Source organism: Sceloporus undulatus, chromosome 6 (assembly GCF_019175285.1).
Source record: "Sceloporus undulatus isolate JIND9_A2432 ecotype Alabama chromosome 6, SceUnd_v1.1, whole genome shotgun sequence".
NCBI classification, from domain to species: domain Eukaryota; kingdom Metazoa; phylum Chordata; class Lepidosauria; order Squamata; family Phrynosomatidae; genus Sceloporus; species Sceloporus undulatus.
The window spans coordinates 27,499,721-27,519,037 of record NC_056527.1 but is presented as its reverse complement, the minus strand read 5'-3'; the positions used below and the strand labels follow the sequence as shown (position 1 = coordinate 27,519,037).

At 37.3% G+C, this 19,317-nt stretch overlaps 2 protein-coding genes across 5 annotated transcripts in view; one reads left to right on the top strand and one right to left on the bottom strand.

Moving 5' to 3' along the window:
* Positions 1 to 19,317, top strand: part of PTER (phosphotriesterase related) — a 45,500-nt gene that overhangs the window by 25,069 nt on the left and 1,114 nt on the right. For 3 of the 4 annotated variants that reach the window (XM_042472439.1, XM_042472437.1, XM_042472438.1), the window contains exons 4-5: positions 3,805 to 3,945; positions 8,882 to 9,446. In XM_042472439.1, coding sequence (XP_042328373.1) covers positions 3,805 to 3,945; positions 8,882 to 9,092 — 352 coding nt within the window. In that variant the 3' untranslated portion in view covers positions 9,093 to 9,446. Of the gene's footprint in view, positions 1 to 3,804; positions 3,946 to 8,881; positions 9,447 to 19,317 lie in introns of those variants that run through there. The other variant, XM_042472440.1, reaches the window with a different exon arrangement.
* C1QL3 (complement C1q like 3) overlaps positions 16,043 to 19,317 on the bottom strand; it is a 12,089-nt gene continuing 8,814 nt past the window's right edge. Inside the window, exon 2 of the mRNA XM_042472443.1 lies at positions 16,043 to 16,490. Within this exon, the coding sequence (XP_042328377.1) occupies positions 16,311 to 16,490 (180 nt within the window). The 3' untranslated portion in view covers positions 16,043 to 16,310. The remainder of the gene's footprint in view (positions 16,491 to 19,317) is intronic.

Below are 19,317 nucleotides of genomic sequence, written 5' to 3'. Positions count from 1 at the left end.
TCTTGATCTTTTTGATTTTCAGATGTGGATTCTAATAACCCTAATGTGATACATGTGTTATTGAAATAGCACTATACAAACACAAGAGGCAGGTATTAATATCCTCAACATTTGCAGAAGTACAAAAATAGTGCTGGTGGTGGGGAACATAAAGCAATTGAACGTTGCCACACTTACCGCCTAGCCGCTGTACCAAGTATTGCATGCTAAGAGTTAAAACTGCCTTTCTCTGCAGACCTAGAGAAAGTGCATCTGATGGAGATCATGTTTGAATGTTTTGAGTGGGCCCTTGTGAACGCACAGAAAATCAGGTTGAGAAGGAGAATAGAATAGAGCCTCTTGGAGGAGATCATGGCTGGCTGGAATTCTAAAGTGCTCCAAAGATCATGCATGTCTACATGTACAACTTACATCAGTTTATATCACAAGGCTGCCTTGCCATTCATGCCTAGTCATATGTGAAACACTGGAAGCCTAAAAGAAAAGCAAAGAAAGAAGTCCAAACCTTCTTTCACATTGCAAATGCTTCCCTGCAAATGATTTGGTTGCAAAGGATTCTCAATTGCCGAGCACAGCCAGGCCAGTGGCATTTGTTGATTTCAACAAATCCCCCTATGCATGTATGTATGTATTTGTAGAAGACAATATGGTCCTGGTGACTTGTAATTCAAAAACGCCATGACAGTACTTCCGTAGTCTTATCCAATAATGAAATGTTTTTGGTGGCTACAGGATTCATCAAACCAATAACAGAGAGCCACTCCTCTTACACAGCATTTTGAAAACCCATTTGTTAGTCTCTGATATTGTGTAAACCGTGAAGACTCTTTAAAAAGAGACCCAGGAGGGGTTATTAATTACAGTTTGCAATAATGAGACTCTTACTGCTGACAGTTGTGTTGGAACAAGGGTTTTCTCTCACTCATCCCATCTGTTCCTCTTACTTTATCCTGCTGTTAAGTCATAATATTGAATTTGTGACATCAGTCATTTCCATAGTAACAGACTGTGATGCAATCACAACAAACGTTTATTAGTGTGGTATTAAGTAGAAGGACTAAGTAATGAGACTTATTATTTTGAGTTAAAGCCTGCATTTTCATTAGTAAAATATTTCCATGTGGTGTGGAGAGAACCACAAAACTGTAATTATACAAAATTGTAATCCCCACTTACTATTTTTTTGAGGGGGGGGATGTTATTTTGCTATACACCATTATAGGGGTTTCTCTTACAAAGTCATCCTAGTGACATTCTCATGCAGCCAGACATATTTGAATACCTGATAACTTTAAGAAGCCAAATCAGTGTAAGGGCAATGTTTCCTGCCTTCCTGTTGAATGAATATATAAAAGATCCACCAGAACAGTTGCAAAAATCATTTCAGTGTTGGTATTTTGTTGGTAGTAATGATAATGAAAAGCCCTCTCTGATTTTTTATTTTAAAAAAATCCACATTAATGCAAAGTTAGGTAAACATTTTTTAAAATTCAATTTTTACTGATGCCGCTCACAGCATATCAAAAATTGATGTTTCCAGTGAGAGTAAATTTTAAAATATTTCATTAACAAGAAGACAAAACATATTACAGCCTTATTAGAAATGTGAAGGTCTCTGGGGAGGCAGAACACAAAAATTCAGGGGAAAAATACCGTTTTTTCCTGCCCCCCCCCCCCCCCCAAGAAATATTAGAAAAATGGGTTATGGATATTTTCTTTAAAACTATTTAAGACAAAATTATTTCTATAAATTACGTAGCAGGAACACTTTTATGTAGCATTCAGTCATTATATAGTATCAGATTATTACAGTTTCCGGTTTTGTTTTCCTTTTTTCAACTGGTTTTTTTGGAATAAATGCTTTATGTCTGCTTAACTCTGGAGAATTACAGGAGACAAAAATAATTTTCTTTTAATGTGTTGATTTTTCTTTCTTCTCTAAACATACTGGCAAAACCAAAGGGGTTCTGTGTAGCTTAGGATGTTGTAGCTCTATTTGTTACAAATAGAATAAAAAATAAAATAAAATAAAAAATAAATTCTGTGACTTAAGTACTCTCTGAATAATCTTTACATTCAGTGTAACAAAAGTAATAACTTTTTAACAAGCAGATTTATACATAATACATTTTATGTTCCTAATGTAGCAAAGTTACTTTTTTATCTGCAATGGGAGGTAATATTACTCTCCCCCCCCCTCATGTTTTTCTAATATTTCTATTTTGGGGGGGAACTCTTTTCCCCATTTTTTTTCAAAATTTCTGGATGTTTTACATTTCTGTACTTTATAAATAAATGCATGCTCTTTTATTTGAAATGATCTTCCTTGAATAGAGTAGCAACTTTTGATTACTTTGTCTAGATGTAGCAAAAGAACTCTAAATATAATATAGGGCAGCTAAATATTGGGAAGATCAGATTTCAGTGATCTTTATACGGAGCTTTTTCATTTAGTTAAAAGAAATAAGCTCTTCACGACTAATCCATATGTTGTTCATTAATTAATCAAGATCTTTTCACAAATAATAAATTTAAGTGATTTTAAAATGCAATCACTTTTAATCTCCCTCCCCGAAATATAGGTTGCACAGATCCTATTCTAATTAAATGTGAATGGTTCCAGCCCACTCACTTTAAAGCTATTTTATCTTCTTCCTTATTGCAAAAACAAAATGACTGGCAATAGGAATGTCTTTCTGAAGTGTGCATATGTCTTTTCTTCTTTATTGTCTGAATCTTGACTGTTGCTGGTAATGCAGATCATCTGGAGTTTCACTGGTCCACACACGTTAGAAATGCCACCGTGTTAAAAAAAATGAAATGAGGTAGATCAAGAACCTAACCTGAAACTAAACTCAGGACCTTATCACACTGGATGAATCCTGCTTAGAAACGGGATTTAAAAGTAGAAAACCCATGCAAATGTGGGAGGTTCTTAAGATGACGTTCCTCTTAAACAGAAATAACGTGAAAATAAAGGAAACGGAAAGTGGACAAAAAGGTGTCATTTTGTCCACTTTCCGTTAGCTTTATTTTCACATTATTTCTGTTTGGCAGAAACACATCTGAAAATCATCCCACATTTGTGGGTTTTTTTTCTGGTTCTAAAATCCCGCTTCTGAGCGGGATTCGTCTAGTGTGATAAGGCTCTCAGATTCTTTGGAAACAGATTTGCAAGTGTTTTGGCTGTATCATTGCCTGAGTGAAAATACATTAAAAATATTCCTTGCTTTCATAAAATATAGTGGATTAATTGCAAATACAATATTTCCTATTTTTATTATGTGTGGTGTTTAAAAGTTTCCTGTTCATTGGCTGTCATGCAAAGTTGCTGAAGACTTAAAATGATACAGGAAGGAAATCAATTGTGATGACAGTTTATCAAGTTAATTTATTGATTAACTTATTGCCAAAAATAGCAGTATTTGTAAACATGACTATTTCAGAATCCCTGACATTGCTTTAATGTCATTTTTATAGAATTAATAAGTTTGGGAGACTACCAATGAATACCAGGTGCTGTGGGCTGTAGGCTATATTCCAGAGGAAGGAACTGGCAAAACTACTTCAGTAGGATGTCTTGCCATTCCATTATGTGAATGTCATTTCACATTCCTTGCCTAAGAAAACTCTATAAAATTCATAGGTCGTCATAAGCCAAGAGGCAACTTAAAGACAGACACACAAATACACGAGCCAGTATTTAATAAATTTGAAGACTGTCAGCAAAGGAGACCAAAGGGGTGACCAACTGAGATAAAATGGTATTAAGTGCATTTAAAGCATGTATTGTGTCTTGTACAGGACTATATTTGATGAAAAGAAGCTGTTGGAATTTGCTCGTCTTGGATGCTACTTAGAGTACGACCTTTTTGGAACAGAATTCATTTTGTACCAGATGGAGCCTGATATTGATATGCCAAGTGATAATGAAAGAATTTTAAGGTATGTGACATGTAGCTGTAATACTTACGATACAGAAAAAAAATGCTTGAGGTAAGCACAGGCCTAGTTTGGCAGTCATTTGCATCATCATAGCACTTTAATGTGCAGGCTTTCTGTGGATTGTACTGTACTTTAGCCACGAAGATATAGGACACATGTATCATTCCCAGGCCAAGATCTTGTGCAAGAGTAAGCAGAGAGTAAACCTCTACCAGTGTACCTTCTGGCTGCACAATTGCAGTTTAACAGTGCTGTAGCAGACCCCCATGGCCATTCAGTAGCTAAGGGAATTTTAGGACTTCCAGACACTGTTGAGCTGCAGTTGCCATCTCTTTACCAGAGCTTGTAGAATACACAAGTGATCCAGGAGGACAACAGCTGTTCCTTTTCCCTGTTTTGCAATTTGCCGCCGTATGGTGTTCAAAAGACCACTATCCCCAATACTGATAGGCTATGGGTGTTCACCTGGCAGCATCAAACCACAATTGTATGCCACAGCAGTTGGGGGTGGATTACAGAATTAAGTACTGAATGCCTCCTTCTGCGGTGACCAAAAAAGTACACACTTCTGTAACAGGGTGTGACACCAATTTTATCTCACCAGCAGGGGGTTAGTCCTAGTTTCTAACTCAGAGATGTTCAAGAATTTTGTTCAGTCTACATTTGGAAGCCAGTGTGGCCCTGGAGACCAGGGTTTGATTCCCAGTGCAGCCATGAAACCCACTGGATGACCTTGGGCAAGTCAATCTCTCTCAGCTTCAGAGGATGACCATGGCAAACCCCCTCTGAAGAAACTTGCCAAGAAAACTCCATGATAGGGTCACCTTAGAGTTGTTATAAGTTGGAATCAGCTTGAAGGCATACAGCAACAATAGCAACAACAAGCATTTGAAAGAAAACTGATTACATTAGCTTCTCCCAAACTAATGGGGAGTTTATTTATTTAGTGCCATCAGTAAACATGGCACTTTACATGCGTGACTTAAAATTGCTGATTGACAGTTGCTTGCCCTCTGGTTTATATTCTGAAAAGGCAGGAAACACACACAAAAATAGAGATGGCAGTGTGAGATGGAGATTAAGTTCAACAGAGGCTGTCTGCTGTTCTCTCCCTCCAAGGCCAGAGCAGTAGCTGTTGGAATGAAGGGAGGGCTTCTCACCAGCTGCTGGGTCAAGGCATGATGGAGCTCTTCTTGGCTGATTCCACAGTTCCAATATCTTGTGATGCTTTTTAGGGCTTTTGAAGGAGGCAATGTGTATACAAATGTATGCTGTACCATAAAGGTCTTATATTTTAAAAGCATATTTTTACTCCAAAATGTATGCAAATGTTCATGCTGATTTATTTGAGGGACTGGGGAGATAGCACCTGGAGATAAATGTAGGAGTAGGATAAAGCAAACTTTTGAATGGACCCATGTGAAACTGAGATGGACTGAAAATAGTTTGTGCTATGGTATCAGAATTCTTCCTGCTCTTTCCCAGTTGTCTTAATCATGGACAAAACCAGATGGCATGGAAGCACAACCCGCTTGTTTCCACATAGGTCATAACAATGTCCCACATAATGTTTGGAGCATTTAAAGAGCTGCTGTGGGAGGAAGGAGAGTACAGAAATCAGGTCCCATTCAAGAGTAAAACAACTGAGGTGAAACCAATTGGAGCAGAAAGGGCCAGCTCTCTTTCAGGTCATTGTTAGTTCTTCTTTTATACCTTGTTTTGTAGAAAACTGTCAAAACCCACATTGTAGCATAGAGGCTGTGACTCTGTACCTTGTAGTTTGACTTGATGGGTAAGAGCTGGTATTGATCCTGTTCTGCTGTTACCGTAGCTTTCTTCAAAGCATGCACATGATACAAAAGTTACTTAGCATTAATTTTAGTTAGAACTAACACAAAGAGAACCTTGTTTAAGGCTGCTGGGAAAAGCACAAGAGAGTTGTTATGCATAGGGAGGAAATGTGTTAAGCCATCCAGACGGCTCCTAATTCTACTAACTATTATTACATATGCATTGGACTTAAAACTGTACTTTTCCCTTATCCTACTAATACCTAATTCACAAAATTATAACATGTAAAGTAAAATGAGAATTGGCAAGAATATATATTTCAAAGGCATTTCCAAAAGAAAGAAAGAAGTGTTAGCTCCTAAGTTATTGACATAGAATGCCTATTACGTGACAGTCTGTAATAAGCTCACTTTTATGTGGGTGAGGATGCTTTCAAATCAGGGAGCTTGATCATATGACTGTTTATCCCAGTATGAAAATAATAAGTTTTAAAAGAGGTATAGGTAAAGGCATGAACTGCATCAACCTTTTCTTGTCAGCGTGCTCACAGTGACTTGAATTAACACTTCATGAAACCATTCCCAGAAATTCTGCTGCTTGGCATACACTGGAATCAATTTTGTGATGAATAGAAGTATACCTTAGATATATGTGATTGGAAGTTAGGCAGGTAAAAAGACTGTTATCAGTAATGTCTCTGCTATTGATTGTGGCCATAGTTTTGTTCATTTCACAATACAGTGTTCTTTTTTTCCTAGCCACAACAATTTCTTCATAATTCCTTCCTCAAACTGACATTGTACAAAAGTGGCAGTAGGTTTTTACAGGGATACAAGATTGCCTTTTCCTAGAACAGTGTGTGTATTTATGCTAGGAATGCCATTAAGCTATTTTTGTGTGTGTGTGAATTCAGTTTATTGTTGCTGAGCATACCAGGGCAACTGGCAAACTACTGTTAATTTATAGTCAGCTCATGTCTGACTTATATTCATCATACTCATACAAATCAAACTGACCTCTATGTCTGTTTCTATAAACATTGGAGGGGGAAGGTATGTTTTACGGTTAAATCATGTTTAGCTCTACTACCTCTGAGTGAAAGATTGTAAATATCTGAATTTGCATTTGCATCCTTAAATGTATCCCTTGAGAAAGGATAGTTATACGCAAAGATAATTTTTCACCAGTTAATTTCGACAGAATGAATTTGAGGGTTTAATTTTGTTCTGGTACAATTTGACAAAAATTGGATGTGCGGGATTTTTCCCCCTTCTTAAAAGCATGTTATTGAAACTAGCAGGTATCTCTATTTTAATATGTTCATCCAAGTACATTTAATGGTGGGTCAGACTAGTACCCTACTATTAATATTTTGAATGCTTATTAATGAGAATGTGGTATTATATGAAGTCTCATTGATAATATTATACAGCTGTTCTCGTTCAGTTTTGCACCATTCTTTTTGAACCACCCTGTATAATGTGGACAATTCTCTCATTGTTCTGAATATATTCTGCCTTGATGACTGTGTTCATTCTGATAAGAAAGTTGGCTGTCCCAAAGTCATCCTTTAAATCTGTGTTTGAACAGGAATGGATAACTACAGAATTCTATCCACTGTGTTGTGGTGGCCTTTCTTGACCTAAATTGAGTGTACTAGTTAGCAGCTACCCTATACCATAAAGGCATCAGGTCCTGTCTGATCTTGGAAGCTAAGCAGGGTCAGCCCTAGTTAATATTTGCATTGGAAACATCAATTAATAACAGGTGATGTAGGGTATATTTCAGAAGAAGAAAATGGCATTCCTTGCCTAAGGAAACCCTATCAAATTCATGGGGTCACCATAAATCAACAAGCAACTTGAAGACATGCACACACACATACACAGTCAGCAGCTAGTGGGCACCTGCTATAATGACAGAACATTTCCTTCCTCCTCCACATTGGAGCTCTCTCCCACTCAAAATCTGTTCCTAAGGTTTTGTCCAGCCCTCTGGAACAAATTTTGAGAGTGTAGAAGGGAGGAGGAATTGCCCCATTTGGATCCCACTTTCAGTATTTTAAAATTAATTTAAATTATTTTTATACTGCTTTTAATTTTTTAAAAGAAAAAACCTTTCTCAAGATGATTAGTTAACAAAAGGACATGCAGGAAATCAGAAATTCTTTTGCTAGTAGGCCTCATTGATGAAGATAATAAAAGGACACACACAGAGAGAATTGCATTTGAAAGCATACTTATATGAATATGCCTGTGGCGGGCTATGTATTGTGTCAGGCAGTATCCTTTCAACACATCTGTATTTATTCAGTGACTTGTGTGGGGCTCCTAAGTCACAGTGATACAGGATTCATGCACAGAAATGTGCATAGAGCTTTATTTATTTATTTATTTATTTATTTATTTGGTTTCGCCAAACCCCAAGCATTATTTACAGGTGTGAAGTTGAAAGCTTTTATGGCCGGCATCCATATTTTTGGTGGGTTTTTTGGGCTATGTGGCCATGTTCTAGAAGAGTTTATTTACAGGCATTGCCATATATTTATTATGGGGCTTGGAAATGTGTGACCATCCAGATGTTAGATTACAGCTCCCATCATCACCTACCATTGCCTATGCTAGTAAGGAGTGATGAAGGGTCACAATCCAACATGATTGGGAGAGCCATATACTGTTCGTCTCTGTTTTAGGAGGCGAAGGACATGGATCATTTTCATGTGTTCATTTTATGACCCTTTTCTTACACCTTATACTACCCCTCTTTCCTATTCCATTCTCGGCTCTCACTATATATAGTTCCTCTTTTGTCTGTTTGTTTCCCAGACAAACTGAATTTTCACTTGCTTTACAGAACCTGTTATTTGCAAGCATTTTATAATGGACAGTTTCTCCATGAACACGTTCAGTGCTTATAAATATTCCATTGTATCACAACAATTCAACTAACATTTGGGCATGCAGTAACCAAGGCATTTTTGGTTTCCCCCCTATATAGGCCTAATCTCCATCTCTTTTAAACACACAAAATACAGGGCATTTCTTTAAAACAGAATTTTAAGACTGTATCCAAGAACTATTTGCACATTAATACTAACTCAATATCAAACGTGCACTGACAAGTGTGTATTGTTTGTGTTTTGTAGGATACGGAAGCTGATTGATGAAGGCTATGAAGACAAACTTTTAATTGCTCATGACATACACACAAAGAATAGATTAAAGAAATATGGGGGTCATGGCTATTCTCATATACTTGAAAACATAGTCCCCAAAATGCTTGTTAGAGGCATATCTCAAAATCAAATTGATAAGCTATTGGTAGCCAATCCTAAGCAGTGGCTGACTTTTAAATAGGAAAATGTAAATATTATTGTAATCAGATTTGCTTCAATGAAATTGGAATTTGAAATCTAAATATATTGAGGCGGGAAGGGCTTAAAATATTAAGAAGACTCCTACAACTCTGGTAATTAATTGATTCTTACTAAATGCTATAGTATACCTATTGTTTCCAACTAATCCAGTTGCATACCTTTTGATCCTTGCAGGGGTAAATGGACTAAAACACAGTTGTACAATCTTAAAGGGTCGTTTTTTAATATTGTAATAGTTTAATTCCATTTTAATTGTCAGTTTTGTAAGTTTTTAATTGTACTGTGTTTTTAAACTGTAAGCAGCTTTGAGTCCCAATTTAGGTGGGAAAGCAGGATACTATTATTATTATTATTATTATTATTATTATTATTATTATTAACCTTTATTTATAAAGCGCTGTAAATTTACACAGCGCTGTACATACAATCTTTTTAATTGGACGGATCCCTGCCCTCAGGCTTACAATCTAAAATAATAATAATAATAATAACAACAACAACAACAACAACAACAACCAATATATTTCCTTGGCAAGTGAGGTTGATTCTATCAAATACCCATTAGCCTTGAAGATGGCCTTGCATCATGCCATGCAAGAACCAAGATCTGTGTAAGAATTATGATGGTGCTGTTCCAGTCGAAGGTTGGCCAAAGCACCATGTTTGGAACCCTAATCCTAGCTGGAGTTCATTGAGTTCCATGTATTACAGTTAAAGCTTCTACACATGTACAGGAACTTTAGTTTTCAGTGGAACATTTGCAGTGTGTCAGGTGTTTTTCTGGAATTCCTCTGATAATCATGTGGAGCTGTGGCAGAAAGGGAGAGATCCCAGTGTGCACATATCAGCTTGTCTTTGCCATTCATAGGCTGCTGAGTGAACACAGATGGATCATAAGGTTGTAACAGCATATTGCTGAAGTGGCATTTCTCAAATAGTGATCTGAATGCTGGAGACACATAAAATGTTGGTCTTTTTAAGTTGCTGCTTTAGGAATCTTCTAGCACAGCATCATGTGTGTTTACCCAGATGTTCAAAAGTTCCAAATAAATATGCATAGTATTGCAACTTAAGGTTTTCTAACAGTGCAGCCATATCCATACTTACTCATGTAAGTATGGATATGGGGCTAAGTGCTAAGTCCCAAGTCGGTATGCATAGCAATTTAGTCTGAAATTTCCTCTCTCTGAAAAAAAAATTAAATTTAATTTTAAACTAATTATCCATCTGTTCTTTATTTAATAAATAGGATTTTTAAAATTGTGTTTAAATGGCATCTGCATAAAATGAAGTACAACCATTGAGGTATAAAATTATTTCAGTGGAATTATCAAGTCAAACATATTTGTAAATACCACTGTAAGAAACAGAATGGGAAATATCGAAATCAGTAAAATGGATGCAGTTGAAAATACTTAAATCTCAGTAAAAATGAGTGGCTGCAACGAAAGCCTCAGGTTCATCGGAGATTCCTGCACTTCTGTATTTGGTGTAGAAGAAGAGACCAGGTAGATTCATTCCCTTGGGGAGTGGGTAGTAGCCTGGGGATGAAAGCTTGTAGCCATAACATTGGATAGGAACCCATTAGGCCAGTTAATACTGAAAGTCTATGGGACCCCTTTCTGGGGCTATCAGAGACTGTTTTGGAGAGCTTCCCAACCTGCAATACCCCCCCAATGGTCCAAGGAGAATGCAGATGATACATCATCTCTCTTGGTCTTCCACAATGGTAGCTGCAAACAATACGCTGTAATCCTCGACAGCTCTAGAGGAGTCCAAAACTAAGGCCCGTTACAGACGGGCTTAAAAGTATGCGCGGAGCGTGTACTAGGGTTAAGGCAGGGCGGTGCTTCTGCACTGCCCTAACCCTAGTGCGCGCTGTGCGCGCACAAAATAGCAGCAGCCATTCCACACGACCGCTGCCATCGATACGTCACGACCGCGCTGCCTCCAAACGAGGCGGCGTGGTTGTGACGTATTGGGGTCATGGCAGGGTGCCTAGGGCGCCCTTTCCGCGACCCCGGAAGGAGCTCCGTTTCAGAGCTCCTTCCTGGTTTGGTCCGCTGGGCGCAGCCTTCAGACGGCTGCGCCCAGAGGACCAAAGGAGAAAGGGGCCAAACGGCCCCTTTCTCCTTCTCCCCGCCGCCACGGGGTGTACTTAGGGCTTGAAGCCCCAAGGACACCCCTTTCCAGGCAGGGAAAGGTGCGCCTACAGGCCGCCCCTAAGGGGCGGTCTGTAACGCGCCTAAGTGTGTTCTTCCCTAGCTTACCTCCTTTTTAGCAGGTTTAAACATGTCTACCTCTGCATCTTATATAAGTTGGTGTATCTGACAATACCATTCCCAGATACAGGCGTACTCATACGTAAGCAACATTGAGATCACTAGACTTATTCAGAAGTAATTTTTATGAGTTTGTAGCTAAGTAAAAAAAGTTATATTTTTTTGATGTGGAGATTTGCAAAAATCCCGTTCTTTTTTATAATCAAAACATGTATCCAAATTCCCATACGTTTTAATCAAATGTTTGTGTTATAAAAATTATTGTGAAGAGACAATACCAAAGGTCAAAATATGTAATAATAGTTTAATGAGCTAATGTAACAAAGCCTATGCTTTACAAATCAATTAATCAGAATTTGATTTTTTAAAAGAAACATTTGACATTTTATTATTTTTTGTGATCTGAGACAAAAGTTCTGATTTATCTAAACAAAATGTGATACCTGTTTTAAAAATGAAAGGCTAAGATCAAGTTTATGACTCTCACAACTATGCCCACCAGTAGATATCCTGTGGCAATAAAATCATCGTATTACTTCATGTTGTAGGCCACAGTTGAGAAAATTGCATATACAGTACAGGATTGTTCATGTATACTGGGAGTCATTTTCATCTTTTCAGAATAGTTATATCTCAAGCTGCAGTTGAAACTTTGCTGGCTTCCAGGAGGAAAACAGGCAAACATCCTTTGCCTACTTTTCTGACTCTTATTTTGCCTTGAAAACTTGCTATTCTTCTTTGTGGTCTCAGTGAATCACACAAATGGGTTTTACTGCGTCTGTGCAGAGCACACTGTGCAGGCACAGTTAACCAATTGTGTGAATTCACCGATGGCCACTAGAAGAACTACAGTTACAGGTAAGCAACCTGTCCTTTAGCACTGTGGAGAAAAGCTTCCCATATTTTACCATCAGTTGTGAAACTAGTTGGTCAGCTGTGTGTGATATGGAATTCTTGGCCTAAGTTCTTTGCAAGCAATCTGAAGGAGTTTCAACTTGCTACATGAGAATGGTGAAGGAGAAGTGATCTTGATGGAATGAAGCTTTTCACCATAAAACAGCTTGGCCACCATTGTAGTAAATGAAGTTAGGTGTGTGTTTGTCCAAAGAAATTGGTTTAATGTATAGTCATGTTGAACGGATGTAAATCATTGCCTCAGGCTCTTATACTATTGTCATTTTCAAAAGAATGTAGGTGGAATAATGGAAAACAACCATCTTTTGAGGTATGTTGGCTTGCAGTGGGAGGAAATTCTACATAGATGGAATGGTGGAACATCCTTCATGGACCTGTATGTCTTTTTTAAAAAAGGGGGAGATAGTGGAATAATGACACAATTCAACAATTCATTTTAGAGAGAGGATTTTCTACCTTGGCTTAGAAATATTTTGGAATGAAAATGATTGGATTATGAAAGAATTGAAATATATTTTGGATACTTTGAACATACAGCAAACCTTTTTTTTCAAAATGACATTTCTTTATCCCCCTCTTCCCTGGAATATTCTATTAAACAATGAAATTGGGTATGTAGCCTATTATTCTTTCTATATAAATAAATGTTCTGGTAACAATCTTGTACACGCTTACCTAGAAGTAAATCCCATTGAGGAAGGATTTACTTCAGAGTAGATGTGTATGTGATTGCACTACATAGAAGCTTTGTATTCACTGCAGATGATCCCCAACATCTTGACCCTATAAATGGTAAACTTATAGGTAACCCATTTGTTTTCACTTTGACATAAATGCATTTAGAAATGCATGTGCAAAGCATACAGTATCAAAAAAAATTCTTCACAGAGGAAATGTTCATGGTACAATTTAGGATCTACAATCTGTTTTTTAAATTATATTGTATTTTTAAAAATTATGTCAGAACATGTTATTTGTAAAAACATTATCAAGGGATTTTTAAATGGAAATATAACAGAAGTATCTGCTGAGCCTCTTGATAAGAAAAATAGGCATAAAATAAACTTTTTTCCACATTTCATAATGTCTCCTTTGCATATTTTTATCCTTTAATATTATACATATATTACACAATCTTCTTCCACAATCTGGCAGTCTTTGAAGGCCTCCTTTTATGATGAGACAAATCATATCATGTTTAGCACCCTTACAGTGCAATCCTATATATACACATATGAGAAGAAAGTCCGAGTTTGGTGAGACTTATTCCCAGGTAGGTGAATATAAGATTGCAGCCTAATAATCTCTTTCTTCTTCTTCTTCTGGTAATCTTCCACACACTGACTGCAGGAAGTGAACTTTGTAATATATCAAATGTTAACATTTGTATTAAACAAAATTGAAATTTAACTTGTATGAGATTAGTTGTTTTACATTCCTCATTCCAGCCTGAACTTTAAAACATGCTTATATGAAGAACATTTTGAACATCTGATGCCAGTATTGAATTGTGTAATGAGTAATCTTACTCTGAATATTCTGATATTCAACTTTGGACTTTTGTGCTTTTGGCATATCTCATCTTTAATGTCTTTGTTGTTATGTTCCTTCAAGTTGACTCTGACTTTTTCTTGGCAAGATTTGTTGGGGAGGGGTTTTTCCATTGCCTTCCTCAGAAGTTGTGAGTGTGACCTGTCAGTATCACCCAGTGGGTTTCCATGGCTGATCAAGGATTCCAACCCTGGTCTTCTAGAGTCCTAGTCCAACACTCAAAACCAAGCTAGATCTCTTTAATGTCAAACTGGCCTATTTTACAGGATTGTTATAGAAAAAGGTAACAGAAATCTCCCCATAAACAAATCAGTCCTGCAAAAGGAAAAGGGGGGAGGGGGTTGTTGGCCACAGGTAAAATTCTAAAAGTCATTGTGTATATCTTTGTGCTTTTTGGCTACCCTGATTAACAGGGATTTTGGAACACATCTCATACGCATGTAATGGTGTATCTGCTGTGGTGCTTGTATGACATTTTCTGATGATGCAGTGGAGCAACTTAGCACATCCCAATCTAAACTGGAAGAGCATGAGTTTAAAAAAAATATGATGCTATAAAATAGCCATGTACAAACATTCTATCTCTTACATTCTAGCATGACTAAGACGCAGTCCTATGTGGGAATATGTCTTAATTAACAACTCAATAGGACTTGCTTTTGAATAGGTGTAACATATAAATGCAGGGTAAGCCTTCTTTATATGTACTATATATCAGGGCTAGTCAACCGGTGGACCCTACAGATGAGCTGAAGTCCAACAGCATCTGAAGGACCTCAAGTAGTGCACTTCTATCTAGAGGCAGGTAGCTGCTTCCTGAAATGTTAAATTGAAGAACCAGCATACATAAATATTCCAAAGCTATATGGGTAGAGATGATTGAGAGGCTTTCTGAAATTTTCATGTGAGATGAGAAAAGCAGCTAATCACCTTGCCAGTTTGATTGCACATAGTATAATTTTACATAGCACCTCAAAGGTGGATAGAGCCTTCACGACTTAGCCAAACTAATGGAACATGGATATGCTATGTAGATAATAATCAGGCGCAAATGTTGATCCATGCTATTAAGTTCTATGGGGAAAGTAAACAAGTTGCATTTGATAACCTTGGGGCATGGAGGAGCAAGCCTACACTACTCTCATTAAGAAACTGGCCAACAAAGATGGCTAACACCTACCAAACTATAAGTGTTCCTGAGTACTTATTTTTCTTTCCATATAGTGGATGTTTCTCATTCATTGGGGCAGGGGTTGCTGAGCCTGGGGACATTGACATCATGAAGGCAAAATATGCTTGTGACAGCCACTGAGAACTGTGTAGTCACCCCAAAAGAGAGGCTACAAGCAATGTCTGTGCACATTTAATTGGCAGGAATTTTGAGGGAAAATGCCAGATGCCTCTAACATTTTTAATACCAGAATGTGGTAGTTGTTGGCTTTTAAAATTAACATTGTTTTCCCAGAAATGAAATGTTTCATACTTTCCTCTTTCTTTGGCTTTTCTTTATGACAAGCATGACTACACATTCACAACACTGCATGTAGTTTAGTGTGCCTGTGACCATCTGGCTTATTCACATTGCATTTACTATGGTGGAGGCAGCAGATCGGCATGCACAAATCATTTAAACACATTGATTCCTCCACCCTATCCCACCCACCCCCCTTTTGAAATGAATGGAACAGCCCTTATAGGGCTTGGGCCTCTGTGTACAGGAGAGTTCCTATCTTGGAAGAAATTCTTGGGAGTAGAGCAATTAGCAGAGAACTGAGCTCTTTGGATACTGGGTGGGATGCAAATATTTTAATAAAACCAAAAACTAGACACAACTGTGCTGCAGTCATATTAAACACCTGATTTGCACCTATGTACAGAAAAATTAGACCTAAGGCTTGACGCAAGTTAATTTCTATTCCTAGGTAGTGAAGGAATGTAAGGGCTAGGCAAATTGGCCTTTATGAGGAAATAATCAGAATTTAGTTACATCTTTTTATTATAAAACCATTCCTCACCACACGTTATGAGTTGGCTCCACACGCATCATAGTTAGCCCATAGTTAGCTGGTAAGTCACAAGTACCAAAGCTGATGGATGGATAAAGCATCAAGATCATAGCACACCAAAGGTATCATATATGCTGAAGAAATTATTCAGTGCCTTAAAGACTTCTCTCTCTCTCTTTTTCTCTATAAAAGTTGTAATTTAAATAGAACTTCACATGGACACTAACAACAGGGAGTATTTTGCTTTGGTGATAGTAGATCACACATCTGCTTAACTTGCTCTATATTTTTAAAACACACTCTGGGTTGTACAGATGTGAGGCAGGTAGCATTTGGCCCCATTATTGAGATGTCCATGGCCAGTATCCTCTGGGATTCTTGATTCATTGATTTTTGCCATATGAATCCACCACTTAGAAGAATGTGATTTAGTTTTTGATTCTATCAGTCAGCATAAATTATAAATCCAGAAAATGTGCTGTATTTATTGTTGTTTCCACCATGTGCTTTTCCTCCATCTAATTTTATGTAGACTTCATCTCCTGGCTCCAAATGTAGAACGACACTGTTACTGGCGTAATCATAATTTTGATCTGCATCCTGCGCTATTGCACTAGCTCGCACCTAAAGAAAGCAAATTAAAAAATACTTGGGTTACAACACTGGTACTCCCTATTCCTGTAGAATGAAATTACAGGGTTAGTAGCATGTTCTAATGTCTTTTAGGAGTACATTTTTGGATTTTTAAAAAAATTTGTACCATCAATGTATCTCAACATTTGGAAACTCTTTGGATTTAAGCCGCCAACTGTTAGGTCATTTGCAAGAACAACATAAACCTACTTCCTCAATACCCCAACATATGCCTGCAACCCCACTAAACACACACTAAAAGAAACCCACCCTTTCCATTAATAACATGACACATGTATTCAACTTTTCTCACTAATAACATGACGTGTTAGTCTGTAGATTAAGTATATAGAAAGATCTTGTAGTTTCAAAGGTGCAACAAGATCTCTCTCAATAAGGACACATGTATGACTCTCACATTCATATCCCACTTTCTCTCAGGATGGTTTATGTGGGTTAGGAAGACTACTTCATTTTATTTTCATACATTGGCGACATATGGGATTCATGTGGCCTTGCAGATGTTGGACTGCAACTCCAGCAGCCCTGGCCTGCCAACGGTGAAGAATCCTAGGAGTTGCAGTCCAATGGCATCAGAGTACATGTTTCCCATTCTTCCATTAGCCCCAAAGTCTCCCAGTGAGATATAATGCTGAGCAGGGATTCAAACCCAGTACTCTGAAATCTATCACTAACCACTCAACCAAATGGCACTCTAGATTTGGTCCAAGACAACTGGAACTGTGAACCTGGTTCCATGCAACCAGGAGGACTTCACATTTAACCCCCTTGTACTGAAGTTCCTATAACTCATGAAAACTGCTTTTGAAACGAAGGGGCATTTTCAAAAGTAGCTTGTGATAAGCCATGGGAAACTGGACAAAGAACAGGTAAACAGCTCGTTGGGGTAGCAGAAGCAAACAGCATGAATCTAAGAAGGGATGTTGGCATGGAGTGTTATTTAGAACCTGGCCACAATCTTGATCTCAATCCAGATTCAGAAAAGCATATATAATATTGCACTTGACTCCTGTTAGTTCAGGATAAGAATCTGCCTGCTCCAAGTGAAAGAATATGAGATGATTATAGAAGTGTGGAAAGCAGATAAGCATATGATAAAACAATCCCCTGATGCCTTTCACTTTTGAATCAATGAACTTTATAACCTACATGAAGTGGAATTTAAATAGAGGTATGCAGCAGAATAAAGCCATGTGAACAAGGCCCAAAATAACTGCCATGCTCACTGAATTATTCATTACATTAATATTGGAAATAAATAGATATTATCACTTCTGATCTGTGTATTATTACATTTAAAATCTTGAGTTCTTAGTCATACACTGTGCTTTAGAAGTCCTAAAGTTTAAGGTTTTGCTTGTTGTTTAAAGTTTGCCACATTGAATTTAATCTAATTAGTGAACTTATCCTTTGGAGTAGACTACAAACTTGATCTCAGTCCAGCATGCAGTCGAACTAGAATTGCATACAATTCTGTTTAATACAATATGATGTTACAGATCTTTTACAGAGACAAAATATTTAACCTGTTATTGTATACAATTTATATTATTACAATGCGTCATCTGCTTTGTTGTCTATTCTTATTCTGGCACATACATAGCTGTTATAGTGGTTCCGCAAACCTGAACTAAGAAATAATGTATGACTTGGCATACATCTGTGGGATTTTTTGCCTTTCTTTTTGGAACTGGAAAAGTACAATAAGTCAAAAATGTCCATGCATGCCTCTCAAAAGTATAAATGATAGGTTTTCAAATTAAATTTTCATGTGATATGATCCCACATTAATACAGAAATGTTAACAATGGATAACACTTTTCACCATGCTAGATCTCATAGGGTATTATGAAGCTTAGAAATCACAGAAGCAGGAAAAACCTCTTCTTCTGCCTCATATAGCAAGGTTCAGAAAGGCTTAAAAGATTTGTAATTGCTTAACAAATGTTCTAATTTAAGCTGACATACTGTATAATAATACCCTTAGCAGTATTGCTTTGGAGTCACTGCTTCAAAAAACATTGCACTGTTTATTGAAATGATCCATCTTGACCACTCTTTAAGCAATAACTATCAAACAGTGTATTTCCTAAGGATTAATGAGCATCTGGGAGGAGTTGATTGCCTCAGACTATTAACAGCAGAAATATTCATCCCTAGGAACTATCTTGCTCTAAGATCATTACTGATACTACAAACAGTAAAGAAAAAGGATTATTCGAATGATTATTACAGCATGAGTTGAAGTGAATTGATGTTAGCATTTGATTAAATCCAACTGCTTAAATTATTGCTCAAATTCTATTCAAGCTATATTTAAATGGTACATACTGAATTTATATAACATTTTTGTCACTATGAATTGCCCCACCCCAGTTTCAGCCATAAAGTGCCATGAACTCTAGTGTGCTACTGGCTTTAGCATTAAACGTACTTCATATATCATTATATAAAGACAGTGGGCACACTTCACAGTAATGGACATTGTCTGCACTAAAAAGAATTGAGAGATTTATTGATTGAGCTCCTAAAAATACTTTGCAGATTGCAGTCATTTTGTGTGCGGCTATAACATTTTTGTCACTATGAATTGCCCCACCCCAGTTTCAGCCATAAAGTGCCATGAACTCTAGTGTGCTACTGGCTTTAGCATTAAACGTACTTCATATATCATTATATAAAGACAGTGGGCACACTTCACAGTAATGGACATTGTCTGCACTAAAAAGAATTGAGAGATTTATTGATTGAGCTCCTAAAAATACTTTGCAGATTGCAGTCATTTTGTGTGCGGCTA